Source organism: Trachemys scripta, chromosome 11, assembly GCF_013100865.1.
Source record: "Trachemys scripta elegans isolate TJP31775 chromosome 11, CAS_Tse_1.0, whole genome shotgun sequence".
In the NCBI taxonomy this organism is placed as follows: Eukaryota; Metazoa; Chordata; order Testudines; family Emydidae; genus Trachemys; species Trachemys scripta.
In genome coordinates this window covers 31,750,688-31,767,710 of record NC_048308.1, presented here as the reverse complement: position 1 = coordinate 31,767,710, position 17,023 = coordinate 31,750,688, and the positions used below count along the sequence as shown (strand labels likewise).

Sequence of the window (17,023 nt, the reverse complement as noted above, 5' to 3'; positions counted from 1 at the left end):
GTTTGGTACACCCCCTCCATCTGCGCTCCCACACCCACAAGGGTGGAGAAGATTACTATGTGTTGGCCAAAGGGGCAGAATTTTTGTTTTCTTACCCTGCTTCCAACTCACTGGTGGTCTAAGCTGCTTCTGAAAGGGCTAGACAGCAACATCCACAGTCTACTCCTATGGATAAAGAGAGCAAATGCCTGGATCTGTTGGGGAGAAAGGTCTCATCATCTAGCCTCCAGTTCAGGATAGGCAGTTACCAGGCACTAATGGCTAAATACAACATCTTGAACTATGTCTAGTTTACTGAGTTTGACAGCCTTCTGCAACAGGACAGAATTCGTTTCCCAGTTCTGATAGATGAAAACAAACTGATATCTAGGACTGATCTCCAGTTGATGCTACTGATACGTATTCTAGAGCTATAGCTACTGTCATCATGCGCAGGGAGTCATGGCTCCATGTGTCAGGGTTTCCAAGGGAGGTCCAGAATACCAGAGAGGCATTCCCCTTCAATGAATTGCAGCTCTTCAACTAAAAGACAGACAAGTCCTTCCATACCCTGAAGGGCTCTAGACTACCCTCTGTTCACTGGGGATATATACACCTGCCCCTAAGAGGGAGTGTCATCACCCATCGTTTAGACCTAGACACGTGTCTAAGCATTTTTTCCACCAGAGGCCCTATGAACCACCACACAAGAGGCAGAGGATTCAAAAGATTCGCTTCCACACATCCTTTGCAGCAAGCACTGTATCTCAGTCTCAGCCACTGGCTTGATGTTATTTTTGACTGGTGCATGAGAACCGCAAAACACTAAGCCCAACACCTCCTGACCTCACCCCCACCACCCCAAACTCATACCATTTGGGGGTTGTCTAGAAGTCTCTTTCAACACCTAGAAAGCAAAAACAACAGTCAAGTGGGTGCTGAATGTAATCCAATCTGGCTATACAATAGAGTTTGCATCCCTACCTCCTCCAAAATCCTCCTCCCTACACCTCCTTCAGGGCCACTCATGAAGGTATTCTTGAGCAAGAGGCGAACCCCCTATTGCAGTGAGGACCAATAGAACACATCTTTCCTCAATACCAAGGGAATGGGTTTTACTCAACTTACCTCCTGGTACCCAAAAAGAAGGGCAGTTAACAAACACTCCTCAACTTCTGCAATCTCAACTACTTCATTCGCAAACTCAAATTTTGCATGGTCATGTTGGCATCTATAATCCCATCTTTAGAACAGGGCATTTGGTTTATGACTGTCAACATGAAGGATGTCTGTTTTTTCACTTAGACAGTCATCCCATTTATAGACAGTTCCACATATGGTGGAACCCGACTATTTTCAGTACAGAATGCTCCCTTTTGGAATAGTGACCACCTCGAGAGTCTTACCAAGATATTCTTGGTAGTAGTAGCTCATGTAGACGTGGTGGTCTCATTGTCTTCCTGTAACAGGGTTGCACTCACCTCTCACGAGCACTCCCTGGCCAAGTGTGTGTGCCTGCTCTCTCTCTCTCTCTCATTGCCCTCTGTAATGTCTCTTTCAGTTTGTCCCTGCTCCGCAATAGAGCATTGCCCCAGGGCTCCTTCCCTGGAGGCAGTGTCTTCGCCCTCTCAGGGCCTTTCTGGCCCCCAGCTCTTCAGCTGCGCCACTATGGTTCAGTTTCCCTTCTGGGGTGCCTCAAAGTTCAGGCCACTTTCCCAGTGGCTGGTGGGGAGGGACCCAGGCCCGCCCTCTACTGCAGGCCCCAGCCCAGGGACTCTATAGATAGCAGCCATTCACGATGTCTCTTTAAATAAACTGCGTTGCTGCTATAATTCCCTGAGTCAGTTCCCTATGGCTCCCGCACATTCTTTACCCTTATCTCAGGGCCTTGTCCTCGTGGAGTCTCAGCAGCCAGTCTGGAGCACCATCCATTCTCCTCCAGCTCTAGCAAAGAACTGAACTCACTCTGGCCCTGCAGCTTTTCTTATACTGACCGGCTGGGCCCTGATTGGCTGCTTCCCACACAGCCGCTCTACGCAGGTTGGCCACTCTACTGCCCTTTTCTGGGGCAGTGTGTGGCAGGGCCACAAGACCTCCAGCAGGGGGCTTCAGGGCCTAGTCCACCCTGTCGCACTTCCCCTATCTCAACGACTGGCTACTTGTCACCAAGTCCCTCCAGGAAACCTATGAGTCAGCTTCTGTGATGCTGCATTTCCGCTCCTCACTGGGAGTCAGTGTAAATGCTGAAAAATCTATTCCCACCCCCTCAAGTCTCTGGACTTCTTCTGGGCTACCTTGAGTTCTATCATCGTGAAGGCATACTTGCCCAAGGACAGTGACTGTGAACAATATCATAGTGCAGATTGAAGGCAACCCTAGAGTACCGGTCAAGACTTGTCTGTCTCTCCTAGGCACATGGCCTCATGCACCTACATCACCCTATTCACAAGACTCCACTTTCATTGCTTTCAAACATGGCTGCAGTTGATATATTCTCCAAACTGCTATCCCATAAACCTTATGGCAACGTTTCCTGCCAGGGTAGTGTCTTCCCTGTTATGGTGGGCATCCCCTTTCTCCCTTCCTCTCTCAGACAGGATCATTATTACAGATGCATCGCTGTTCGGTTGGGGAGTCCACTTGAATAGCAGCACAGAACATGGTACCCAAACATCTCAAGATTCCAGGATGCACATCAGTGTCCTGGAGTTGCAAGTAGTCCAGAAGGTATGTGAGTCCCTACTTCCATTCATCCACACTCACCATGTCCTTATAATGCCAGACAACGTTATGACTGTCTTCTACATCAACACGCAGGGAGGAGCACGATCCATCTTCCCGTGTGCAGAAGCAGTCAGCCTGTGGAGTTGTTGTGTCAGCAGTTGAATCACCCTATCGGCAGCTTAACTATGGGGAAGCAGAATGTGCTTGTAGACTCTCTCTCAGCAAACATGTCATAGTCGACCATGAGTAGGAGCACAACGATTTGATATTATGCAATATTTTCACTCAATGGGGAGCCCCAACCAGGGTTCTCTTCACCTCTCAAAGGAACAGGAAATGCATCACTTATTGCTACACAGAAGCCATAGGTCACAACTCCCAGGGCAAAGTTCTGCTTCTTCCTTGGTCAGACCAGTTCAGCTGTGCCTTCCCTTCACTATCCATCCTGTCAGGAGTTCTATGCAAAATCCAGCTGGACGGGGCATGAGTCATCTAGATCTCCCCTTATTGGCGCAGACAATTTTGGCTTCCCATCTTCTATGCATGATCATACTCTCAATGTTTACTGAGCTCCTAACTCAGTGGGACAGCAAGATCAAGCACCCCAATCTGCGCCCGCTCCACCTCCAGGCTTGATATTTAGATAACCATCTTCCTTAGAACGGTCATGCTCCACAGCCATGCGAGACATACTTTATGATAGTAGGAAGGACTCTGCTGGAAGATGTTATCTAGCTAAATGGAGATGCTTTTCTTTTTGAGCACATCAAAGGAGCATTCTCCCAGAAACTGCAGATAGTCCTCTCATCTTGGACTACATCGTCTCACTGAAGACATCAGGCTTGTCCATCAGCTCCTTGTGAGTCCACTTGGTGGCAATCAGTGCATACCATCCACCTTCTCAGGCCTACTCAGTCTTCTCACATCCACTAGATAGCTGGAAAGGCCTAATCAGAATCTTCCCACCTATTCAGAAGCTCCTCCCCAGTGAGACCTGAACCTTGTTCTCAGTAATCACAAGGTCCCACTCCAAATCATTAGCTTCTTGCTCCATGTCTCTCCTTTCCTCATAGCCATCATCTCAGCTAGAAGGGTGGCAAGCTTGCAGCGATGATGGCAGATTCTCCTTACGGTATATTCCATAAGAATAAGGTTGCATTGTGTCTACACCTCAAATTCATCCCCAATGTAGTTTCAGAATTTCACCTTAACCAATAAATTAACCTTAATCTTTGTTCCTCCCAAAACCACATGATTCCTTAGGGGAACGAAGAATCTACTCCTCCTGTGTTTGGCAGGCCTTGGCCTTTTATCAGCAAAGAACAAAACCAATCTGGAAATCCTTGAGACTGTTCATCGCTATCGCAGAAAGAGTCAGGGGACACACCATTTCTACCCAGATAATCTCCAAATAGCATAGAATGCAGCCAGAGATCCATCAGGTATCGTACCTCCTGCCCTTCCCCCCATGGAGTGAGCGTTTATTCTTCTACTGGAGCACAAGCAACGACTATGGAGATGCCCCTCGGCGTACATGTGGGGCTCCATTCACACATTCACAAGACATTATGTCCTGGTGCAGGACTTCTCTGCTGATGCCTCCTTTGAGATGGTGGTCCTCCACTCAGCTCTCCCACCTGCATTCTCGCACCCTCATCCTACTTAGGTACTACTTGTCAGTCACCTTCAGTGGACTACAATTGGGACCATCACTCAAAGAAGAAGGGGAAGTTACTGACCTGTAACTGGTGGTTCTTTGAGATGTGTGGCCCCTAGCTGTATTCCACTACCTGTCCTCCTTCCCGTCTGCTTTGGATCTTCTCTGATTTCCAGTAGAGAATGAACTGGAGAAATGGTCGATCTGCCCCACCCTTTATCCCCTCAAATAGAGGTACGAGGTGAATCAGGGTGCATGCGCGGACCAATGGATGTTACTTTCAACTCTCCAGCTCTGGGCACATAGTGGACTACAGATAGGGACCACACTTCTCGCAGAACTTCCAGTTACTGGTCAGTCACCATCCCACGCATTGATAGCCCCATTGATTTAAGTGGGACTGCTTGTGTGTTTGAAATTAAATATATATAAATGCTTTGCCATACTGGGACTGAAGGGCCCAATCCAGCAATGGGTTCCATGAGTGCTGATCCCTACACCTATGCATGTCATTGAAGTCACTGGACTCTGCAGCTGCTTGAGGGCTAGTCCATTGTTATCCCATTGTAAGGTAGGGATAAGTTCCTAAATGTACTTATCTCTTTAAATATTAAGAGGAGTTTTTTCAAAACTGGCCTCTAAACTGTTGTGAGTGCAATCGCTTGTGGCAGCAAGTAACACCTTTTAGATATTGTGCTGCCTGCTTGCTTCTGCATATCAGGTACTTAAACATCTGTGTAATGGGCTAGTTCGTGAATTTCACATCTGCCCATAGTAAAGAGCAGTACTTTGTTGCCTTGCCCCTGGAGCAGACTGAAATGGAGAGTGTCACTCCCAAAATCATGATAGAGGTCTTAATATAAAAAACAGGTGTCAAAAGTAGTGTAGTAGACGGGCCCCATCTCTTCCTTCCCCTTAAAATAACTATATTGTTTTCTTCTCAGTCTTATGGAGGGTATGTGACCTCCATGGTGCTTGGATCTGGAAGTAAAGTGTTCAAGTGTGGAATAGCTGTAGCCCCGGTGTCACGCTGGCAATATTATGGTATGTGATGGCTTCCCAGTTATAAATATTCCCATATGACTTGCAGCATACACTCTGCAGAGAACTGATTTATAGAATAATGCACTGATTGTATATTAACTGGATGATCTCTCATAAATGCCATTTAGTCTGTTTTGGTAAGCTGTTGTTCAGTATTGCACAATCTCTCCAAATTCTGGGGTTTTTTTTAAATGTCAGATCCTAAATTTAAGATAATCTGTTTAACCTTTATAAAGCACAGAATTACTGTAATATTTGCAATATTACTGTAATGTAAATGTCTGCATTTGCATTCATAAACTGCCATGTGTTCTAAAGTGTTGAGAGATCATTATTGAATGTCATAAAATTCATTATTATTAGTATTTGTTTCTTTAAATTACTACTTTGCTTACATGATTGAACTATAGCAAGAATAACAAAATTGGTGTTGTAAATTCATCTCTTAAAGGGACACTGAGTAATTTTAAGCCACAGATGTGAACTGCCTCAAAATTATTTCCTTTAGGGGTTTAAAATTCAGATTTTACAATTCTAGTTAATTCTCTGAAGAAAATCCCTCAAGAGACTGGATGTCTGGAAAATAAAATCTGTATACACATATAACTCATTGTAGGTCCAAACAAAAAACAGTGCTGTATTCACATGGTAGTAAAAGGAATACTCCCATCTTAGACTCACTTAGTACATTGATTTGTTCATGATTGGTCCTTTAATGCTGTCCATGAAAAATGTGGCAGGATTGAAAACAGATTATTGCAAGGTTCTATTTATTCTTATAATGTAATATAATTCTTAATGTAAAACAAAAGATTATAATTGCCTGTAGGAGCTTGTTTTTTAGAAGGAGCAATGTCAAGACTGTAGCCTTGAGCTAAGATGGGAGTCTTTCAACTGAGTTGGATCTGGTCCTGTAAGTTTCCTAGCTAATACACAAGGGGGTCATTTAAATATCTTTCTCTGTGTGTAACTTGGGATAGGATGGGGTGGGTTATTCATTTTATATGAAACAAGACTAGACCAACACAGTAGTCACTTAAAATGCTTTACTTTAATAATTAGAAAGTCCAGTTTGTGGTTACTACTGTATGCAAGCTTCATTATTGAGAACCTTTGACACTAAACTTTTAAAGCTACCACATGTTTGTCAAACAACAGAAGAAGAAAGTTGCATAAACTGAAATTGGCCAAATAGCCAAGAAATACTAGGCTCTGTGCTGTTGAATTCGTTGGGATTAAATACCCCTTTCAGTGAAGTTGGTTTAGAAAAATGTTGGCTTTCAGAACCTTCAGAAAAGATGTTTAATGTTAGTGATTTGCAAAAGCCTATATAGGAGTCCATTGTATGTAAATGATGAACTTGTGTGGTGAGTAATTGCAGAGTAATTGTAGCCATTAGAATGTGCAGCATAATAAGAGACACATCAGAATGTGCAGCATAATGAGACACACATCAGATTATTCCCCTCATTTGTTACGTAATGGTTATTTTAAAATACATCCTCTAGTCCAGAAAGTTTTATTTATTATTATTTATTTTTATTTTATTTTACAGTTTTCAGTTGCCTGTAGTTGCTGTGCCCAAATTGTCATGACCTTTTAGGGCAGATATTCCAATGTAGCAGGAATCCTATGCAAAGATTTTATTTTCAGTGACAATCAGAGAAACACTAAAATTCCAAACTGTAATTTTCTAGAGCAGTGAAAAAGACACAGTGGAATTAAAAAAGCAAATCAAATGTAGGTGGTTCTCTATGACATTTGTAGTAACCAATAGTTAAACAGAGATTGAAATGTGTTTATTGTACCTCCGTTTGTGGCTTTTAGTATAGAAAAGGGCAGCAAATCTGGCAATTAAAACAAAATCAGACAACATGCTGAAAAATCTCTGGAAAACCTGAGATACTGAATATAAATGTAAAGATAAAGCAAATAAGGCCCAATCAAGGAATAATCCAGTTTTTGCAGTTTCCTTTCTTAATATCATTAAGTTCTAAATACCTGAGACCATTTATCTGAATGATTTTCAGAAACCAGTCAGTAAATGCTAGAGTCTCAGCAATTTCTTTAAGATTACTGAAAGAGTAACAATAATATAACATTGACACAAGGTGATTTATTAATATTCAGCATTCAGGTGGCCATGGCAACAGCAACATTAAATATTCCTAATGATTATGGATACCCTGTGAAGCTCATCAGGGAAAATGGTGACTCTTTCCAAAATGGTAATGCATACCTTATGTCTGTGAGTAACACAACATGTGGAATCTCAGGTAGACAAAAGCACTTACAAAAGTAGAAGCCTTCTACTATATTGTATTCACACTTTTAATATTACAGATTCAATATATACAGAGCGTTACATGGGTCTTCCTGTAGCAAGTGATAATCTGAAAAATTATGAGGTAAGATAGTACTTAATTCCTTTTTTCCATAGTTTAAATATACTTTTTCCCTGGAGCACATGATATAAGCAGTTATTAATACATTCCAATTTTTTACAGAATAACTTCTTCAGTTACTTGTTAACAATTCAAGTTGTGTTACATTGTGCTTCTAGAAGTCCTAATGTTACTACTTTCTGGATTTAGAATTAAATTGTTACCTCCAACCCCAGGAAAATAGTGTATGTTAAATAAATGAGTTTGATTTGGATATTTCACAAATAGTAATCACAAGCTGTTAATTATGGTTTTATTTCAGATACCAAGGAACTGATTCAATTAAAAATGTGATATGCTATTGGGCAAACTATGCTGTGTCTTAAACAAACAAACTCAACCAAAATGAAGTCACTGTGGTTCCTCTAAGGTTTTGAAATGTGCATTTTCTAGATTATTTGGGTACATGTTGTTAAATTTAGAGAGATTCATCTTTGTATCATGCCACAAAAAATGTCATGGGTCTGGAGGAAATTAAAAATCCTGGGCCTCCTCTACCAATTCAGTCAGATTAACTCAAATACTGTGCATTTCTTTATAAAACGACAAACAAAATGCAATGCATAAAAAATTAAGAGAAACACTATTGCAGACCTCTAGCTTTCAAAAATCATGACTTGGGTACCCAAAAGGCATGAGATTATCTTAAATATATATATATCCTTAATATGCCTTCTGGTTTTGGAGCCTGTAGATTGCACTTCAAATTTTCACATTTTCCTTCATACTCATGAGGGTTAGAAACAGTTCCATGTTTTTTTGTTTGTTTTTGGTTTTGATTTTTTTCCAAGACTTGCAATAAATTTGCAAGAGAGCAACACTGCTCCTGTTCAAAATCTGAGGATTCAATCCAACCAGAAGTGGGGAAACTAAATTAAGGGGACTTGGACCCTACTCTGTCAACAAAGTTGTTATACTTCTGGTGTAACCAGATAACTGGGGATTCCCATTGCACAATGGAATACTCATTGAGCCAGCCTAGAAGCTGTAGGCCACCTCCCCCAGCCCCTGGTGTAGTGGATTTCTTGAAGGAAAAGAAGCAGGACCATGTTGACCTGTAGACCAGCTGTCTCCAGCTGCCTGAATAACCCCTTGGGGCTGTAAGCAGCTGGGGGTAAGGCAGAGAAGTTCTGAGACATCACTAAATTACAATAGGGACAGGACCAGCCATTAACAAGAATTAGGGGAGCATAAAACAGCCATTATAAATGCTTCCAGGGACTTCCACTGATGTAGGGGGATTCTCTGGTATGGGTAGAGTCAGCATGGCTTGTGGGAATGGAGGCATGACTGGAGTGTTCCTATGCCCTGGCTGCCAAAATGGCTTATATGAGCATTTGGCAGCCAGGCACAAAATAGGGCTGCCTGTAGGCACCAGGGACCAAACCAATGCCTAACAAGCCCCAGATTAAGAGAGATGCACCTATTCATCCCTCATAACCTCAGCTGAAGTTCAGCCATTAATTTGGTTCCAAGAGTCTGTTTGCTGGGAGGACTGAGAAAGGCATGTTGAAGAATCCATTGTGAGAGGGGGAAATACAGGGGGGAGAGTGTGTGTCTGGAGGAGACAGGGAATGGATGGTTGATCATTTTGGTGAGTTCAGAACACAGCCTTAAACCACCCCGGGTTACAAGGAAAGAATGGTAAATTGTGCTCATTGGGAGATGCAGTGAATGGTCTATGAAATATTTAGATAGACTGAAATATCTGCTTTCTTTGAGGACCCATCACATTTACATAGGCAATACAAGCTATCCTGTGGCAATGACCTGGCTCACTTGAAAGCTGCTGAAAGTGGTGATGCGTGCTGGAAGAGTCCTTGACCAATATCTGACTTTTCATGGTTTCATTATTATAGGGGACAGATCAGGATCCATCATGGCCTCCTTACCTGACCAGATCTGCTTTTTCCCAGCTGTTAGCTCTATCAACCTTCCTTTTGGCCTGCTTCCTGCCCCCCCGCCCCCAAGTATGCTTCTTTTAAGGCAGTGAGAACAGTAGCAGATCAGCTAGGTAGTAATGTAAATATAAGTCACATTCTTGCTACAGAATGGAACATTAACACACTGGGTGCACAAAGTCATTCTCCAGCTTTACGGCACAGATGGCACCAGAGGACTGTTTGATCCTTTCATGCCAGGAGTCGAATTTTCTTGGCACAGCATCCATTGCTGGCAATGGCCACGTTGAAACTGCCAGTACCAAGAGCTAAAGGTTTTAAATGTGTTACTCAGAGGACTAATTGGGGAGGATGCTGGCTAGATGGAGAAGGGGGTGATGATATAGATCATGTTCTCACACTATACACCTTCCTCTAGAGGTAGAAAAGTCTGACTCCAGGCCTTGCTCGTTGTGTGCTGCAAGAGTCAAAAGAAGCTCTATTCCTTTGCCTGTTCAATACTCCCAGTGATTCATTTTGGGGGATTTGTTTGCTCCCAAGAACCTTGTTTCTTGGAACCTTGCTGACCCCACTCGGAAATTAGCCCCTTTCTTCAAGGCTCTGTATCAATGACCTTCCTTCTCATCAAGGAGAGCTGGTGCAGCCTATCTTCCAGCAAAACTGCCCTCACCTCAGCCAAAAAGGTATCAGCAAAGCAATGTTTCCTTTCCCCACTAAATACTGAAGGCACTGCCACTTTAGTGCTGACAGCAACTGCTCATGTGTGGGACAATGACTAGACCCAGAAACCGAGCCCTGGTCTTCTGTGTGACACTGTGATGTGCTAATCAGAGTGCTAGGCCCAGCCGTCACATTGTTGCTCTTCACACGTTATCACAACATTAATTCCAAATGTATGGCTGGAACTGAATTTTTTGAGGTTCACGTTTCCTTTTGATGTTGGGAAGAACATTTGAGGGATGATTTAAACTCACATCCTGCTAGCAAGCTAATTAGGTAAGATGGCTATTTTTAGGCTGTCCTTGAAATATGAAAATAAGAGAGTTGGCAAAGGAAGGGGCAAACATTGCTAGAACAGGTAGTAGTGTGTGGCAACAGTAGCAGGGCTGAAGTACACCTCAAAGAAAGAAAGAAAGACCAGTTTTGTTCCATTCCCCTCAGTGACGGTTGTAGAATGGAATTGCACCCATGTACATGAGAATAAAATCTGGCCCAATTTGTCCTTTAGGCTAACTAGAGAGTCTTGTGTAATGGAGGAGGTTTGTAAAGGTGGCAGATCCCTGGAGTTAATGGAAGTTATAACACACTCGAGGTAGGGGCCAACACAAAGAGTGCAACCTCTAGGTTAATGTGTAGGGGGCTGGGTCACCAGCCTATGGAGAGTCCTGGGGCTTAGTTGGAGAGATCATGACAGGGGCCTAGAGCTTACAAAAGGGACTGTTCAACTTGTGAAGGAGATTATTTTGCAGTTCACTCTGAATTTGATATGCTTTTGGCAAGTGTTTGAAACAGTCATAGATTTGGCAATCTTTCGCTAGCAGATTTGAAATGTTCAGTCCTTAAGAACTGCTGCATCATTAGGTTATGCAAAACAGGGTACAATTTTGTAAATATGCCATCTTGTACTGATTTGACATTTGTTCTATTAGCTGAGACTATGCCAAAGGGAGAGAGACCTTCAGATTTCAGCCAAACCTTAACTTGTTGTTTGAGCGCTGATAAAATGGTGACTGCTGTGTGATCTTTAGCGAAGCCAGTTATGCTCAGTGTGGCCCAGAGCTGAACACTTGCACTGACATGGGCTTTGAGAGCTGTGGTTTGTACAATATAAGTCATGAAAGCAAGCAATCATGCTGATGTATTGGATTTATTTACCCTTAAATGTGGGGCCTGGTTAAAGCATCAGTTCTCTCTCCCTGAGGTGTAACTGTGGCCATCTAGCCTGAGACTGCTCCTGACTTTGAAACCTCCAGTGTTAGGGTAGGTCTACACTTACCCGGTAGTTCGGTGGCAAGCAAATCGAACTTCTGGGTTTGACTTATCGCGTCTGGTCTGGACGAGATAAGTCGAACCCGTAAGTGCTCGCTGTCAACTGCGGTACTCCAGCTCGGCGAGAGGAGTACGCGAGTCGACGGGGGAGCCTGCCTGCCGTGTCTGGACCGAGTTAAGTTCGAACTAAGGTACTTCGAACTTCAGCTACGTTATTCACATAGCTGAAGTTGCGTACCTTAGTTTGAATTGGGAGGTTAGTGTAGACCTGCCCTTAGAAGTAAGCAGGTCATATTCTGCTCCCTGGGTTTGGTTGGGTGCATGTAAAAGCAGAATATGACCACGAACAACCATAAATACCCAGGTTTAAGCGATAATCTGTGGGGGAAACAGTTGCCTTTGTGTATTTTGTGTTCTCTGAATTCTTGGGAAGTATTTACAAATGAACTTGTCTAATGTTAACACTCAAAGGAGAGAGGCAAAGAAAAGTGGCATTTGAAAGCTGGTCTCAAACTGACGAAGTTGGTCAAGTATAAGGTCTGAAAGTCACAGAGTAGAGATAGAAGGAAATGACTGACCAAGTCATGCATCTCCTCTCCGTCACCGCAGTGTTCTCTCTTCTCACCCCTTCATAAATAATAAAGGTTGATTTGCTGGCATGATTAAACAATCACTTGTAGGTGCTGCTTCTCTGTGCCTGTGGACAATGTTCCACCCAGTGAATGCTGCTTAATTGGTTTTGCCACTGGACCATTACTTCCTATTTCTCATTCTCTCTGAATGCTGCTGTACTCATGTTTCTCCAGGCAGTTATCTTGCCATGGCTTTAGATTTTCCAGCTTTGATATTTTCTAGGGGTTTTTTTCATCTCACCTCCACCATACTAACTCTTGTTTCAATCACCACTGTATTCAGCTTTTCGTATGTCACTGGTTTCCAGACAGTTAATCTGTCCTTACTGAGCCAGCCTCTTCAGTTACTCTGATTTTAATAGTGAAAGTTGAAATGGTGTGTGGTTTTGTTTTGTTTTTTTCATTTAGCTTGTATCTTTTGTATGTTTCCAATTTACAACTAATTCTCATTGAACTGTAATACATTGTCTGCTTTTTGCCATTAGAATAAAGTATGACTAAGTAATATTTACAACCACTTTAAGGGCACTTTATTAATATATGGAGATATCTTATCTCCTAGAACTGGAAGGGACCTTGAAAGGTCATTGAGTCCAGCCCCCTGCCTTCACTAGCAGGACCAAGTACTGATTTTGCCCCAGATCCCTAAGTGGCCCCCTCAAGGATTGAACTCACAACTGTGGGTTTAACAGGCCAATGCTCAAACCACTGAGCTATCCCTCCCCCCATGTAAACAGGCATAAGTGTAAATGAGGAGCACTACGTATTATTGTTACTTGGTAGCATGCTGCAGCTGATTTTTATATCAAACACTGTGAGGATTCTATATCTAGACCTAATTTTCATAGATAATAAACCAAATGTACTGTTACTAAAAGAGACAAACACAGTTTCCCATTTACACTTGTGCTCCTTGTATGAGATCTTTTATATATGTAATACAAAAAAGTTTACATAAAGGTTCAAGCAAGACTAGCAAAAGAGCAGTGTAACATTGTTAATGGATGAAAATTTGCATTTCACAGATTTTTTTAAAAAATTATCCCAGCGTATATGTTGTATTTCTCACCAGGCCTACTTTATTGTGGTCTGAATGTGCATATCAGAACATTGTCCTATACCCTTTCTTGTTCAAATAAATGATCTCTTCAGCCTGCATTTCCTCTTTTTCTTTCAGCAATTCTCAGGTTATAATTGCAAGTCCCAGCAGTTATCATATTGCTGGTTAACATAATGTTGTCAGTGTTTTAAATTTGGTCATGATTAATCTTAGTCACTGCTTTTCTCATGTCAATATTTTTCTACATCCCAAAGTGTGACCTAGCTTCAGGTTATGCCTTTGGTTCAGTGTTATTTTCTTCTTGTATTTCATATTCTCTCATTTTTTTAAACATCTATTACTCCCTCAGTAAGTTTACATATCTAATCTTTTGCTTAGTAATAAAAGGCTCTGGTTATACTGATATATCATACATATATTGTAGTGTATGTTTTGTTGAGGAAAGTGCTTGTACAGTCTCTCAGAAATAGCCAGTATATGCTACAGTAGGATGTAATGTTGTCATGGTAATACATTTTTAAATTATTTGTTTGCTGAATCGCACTGGAAACCCATGGCAAGTACAGGGCTGCAGGCCAATAACAGCATGTCAGCAATGCATTGCATGGGGGCCTCTCTGATAACTCTGTCCCTCTGGAGTTGTAACACAAGTTACTTTGCAGACACACTGCACACGCACATCCCAAACAGAGAAGCACATTATGAATGTTCCCATATAAAGTACCAACACTCTTGTGCACATTTGAAAGTTATTTTATTTATTTTTATTCAGAGGACCCCTGATTATGTTAACTGAAATGAAAGTCATTTGGTGGCAAACCAATTCTTGAACAATAGCACCCTTTTTTTTTTTTTAATTTTCAGAGTTCAACAGTCATGGCCAAAGCTGAAAATTTCAAAGACGTTGAGTATCTCCTTATTCACGGAACAGCAGATGGTGAGTTGCAACTAATTAGACATTTTAGTGTTACAGACAGGTTTGCAGTTTTACTACTGACAAAACAAAATCATTCAGGGGCAAGGCTGTTACATTTACGTCAATAAAATAATCTAGCTTTCCACAACTAATTTGTCTCCTAGTAAGGAATGCAGGAGAGGCTTGTATCTTAATCCTGTTTGGGTGTTCTGTTCATTGTTTTGTTTTTCCCCAGGGTGGCGCCGTAGCCATTTCTGCTTTACCTTTTTCTTTTCTTTCTTATTCCCAGATAATGTTCACTTTCAGCAAGCAGCACAGATTTCCAAAGCTCTTGTTGATGCCCAGGTGGATTTCCAAGCAATGGTATGACTCAATGCTAATAACGAATGTTGTCAGGGCTACAGTCTCCCTTCATATCTACCTGGCAGATCTGAGATGAGAATGTAGCTCTTACTTTTATCATCTCAAAAAATATGCACATATTATGGGGAGGCATACATAGCAACTGCCTTATTGAAGTTGTGTTGAGATTTGTACTTCAACCAGGATGAAAATCTCTGTTTCAGTTTTAGTGTCTGAATTTAGGCACCAGATTTGGCAAAATAACTCCAGAGGACAAAGTAATTTCCTGTATAATTTTTTAGTAAATTATTTGGTAACTTTCACACAGGGAACAGGGGAAAATTTGCCTTTTTGAAATGTCATCCTATTATCTTCACATTTCATAGGGTTCCTTTAGCTACATAAGCACAGTCCATCAAACTCCACATTCACACACTGATAACATCTTGTGTATGGACCACACCTGAAATGTGCAGAATTAAATACCCAAATCCTTTCCCTTACCCGAGATAATCTTGGTGTATTTCAGCTAGGTTAACTGACAAAGCTGTTCACAGCCATCAGCTACTTGGCTTTTCTGATGCTACCTGTAGCAGCTGCCTCTAATGGAACTGTAAGCTATCAGCCTGAAAACTTGTGCTGCACCTTATCCTTTCCCCCTCTGACCTCACCCCTGGCAGGGGACCAGAAGGAGGGAGAACTGAAGCCTAAACTGTCACAGACCTGCAGCTGTGCTACAGAACCAGTTGTGCCTTCAGACAAACAAGAGTGGTGGCATAGCAGGGTGAACAGAGCTTTGATGGAAGAGTACAGCTGTGAAGGTTATCAGGAAAGGAAAAGGGATATTCTATGTGGCTGGGCTCTGTAGGGGGTTATACAAAGGATAATGCGTATCAGCATTGATATCAAGCCCTGTGATTAACTGTCAACAATGATACATATTTACTAAAAAGCCCACATAAATTCCCACATAAAACCCTGTTAGAGCAAAGTTAAGGCTGATAGACAGTATGTCCCACTGACACAAGCCATATGAAGCAAGGAAATAAGCAGGTAGGTCACTCAGCACCTCATCTATATTCCAATCATCAGTTCCCCTTCTCAGTGGCCCACAACCACTGGGCACTCTGGAACTCTGATAATTTGATTGGTTACAGGTGTCCTGTTTAATATTTATATTGAGATTTCTATAGCATGTATGACGTTGTACATGGTTCTGTATGTAGCCAGATATAATATTGTTTGTTTCTTTTCCCTAGTGGTATACGGACAAAGACCATGGCATTGGAGGACAGGCACACAGCCATATTTACACCCATATGAGCCATTTCATAAAGCAATGTTTCTCATTGCCCTAGCACCAAAACGGCATTCCATTCCATACTGGGATTTCTTTATCAAGTTGTTAATAATGGCACTTTTCCAGTAGATTCTCTCATCTAAACTTGCACTGAGCCAATATAACTATTTTTGAGACCATCTGAAAACAGTTTTTTAAATCCTTAATGACCATGTACACATCATGTCAATTTTTATGACAAAGATGCGATAGTTGCTTGGCAACAGAGGTTATTTAAATTTGTTTTAAATCAGGTTTTATCAGCACAAGAATGTTTACATGTCATTTGCCAAATTTCCTTTTTTAAAGTGTGGTGTTTCAATCAATACCTTTTCATACGTACTAATTTCACTCTAAAATGGAAATGTACATATATGGTCTACTTCTTGGTGATATTGACTGATAAATTACTCGTGTTCACAGAGTTGCTAGCTGAATAGAGGCAGAAGTTTGGGGGTCTGGAATAGAAAGGAAGTGTGCCCTAGAACATTATAAATAGGTTTGGCACAATTTGATTTTTATCATTTATCTATTTAACCATTTTTATCAATTTAAATTTTCATTTGTGCAAAATTATGGATTTTAAGCATAATTTTTGATATTAATTTGTAATTCACAGTTGCAGGAAGTTATTGGGGAGTGTCAGACAATTATTTAAAGACAGATGTTGAGATAAAGCTTTATAACCATTAAAATACAAATTGACATCACATCTCAAAATATACAAAGTAAATATCCTTAAATCAAACTAAATTCTCAACCAGCATTTTTTATACTTTATTTCAATGGAATAATATTTTTGTCAGTTTGTACGCATACAGTGAAATTGATGTTTACCAAGAAAAATCAAATCCTTCCAAGCCGAATTATAACCTGTTAAAGAAAGCTCAGATGATTAATAGAGATCTTTTTGAAATTTACTGAAGTCTGAATATTTTTAGTGACAATCAGGATGAAATTTTCAACATAAACTTCTGCAAAATTATGTCCCATGTT

The 17,023-nt window shown here is 41.4% G+C and overlaps 1 protein-coding gene across 1 annotated transcript in view; it reads left to right on the top strand.

Annotated features, from left to right (window-relative positions):
• DPP4 (dipeptidyl peptidase 4) overlaps positions 1–16,664 on the top strand; it is a 78,463-nt gene extending 61,799 nt beyond the window's left edge. The window contains exons 22-26 of the mRNA XM_034785567.1: positions 5,305–5,404; positions 7,748–7,812; positions 14,295–14,367; positions 14,636–14,709; positions 15,948–16,664. Of these exons, the coding sequence (XP_034641458.1) occupies positions 5,305–5,404; positions 7,748–7,812; positions 14,295–14,367; positions 14,636–14,709; positions 15,948–16,046 (411 nt within the window). The 3' untranslated portion in view covers positions 16,047–16,664. The remainder of the gene's footprint in view (positions 1–5,304; positions 5,405–7,747; positions 7,813–14,294; positions 14,368–14,635; positions 14,710–15,947) is intronic.
• Positions 16,665–17,023: the final 359 nt, after the last annotated feature.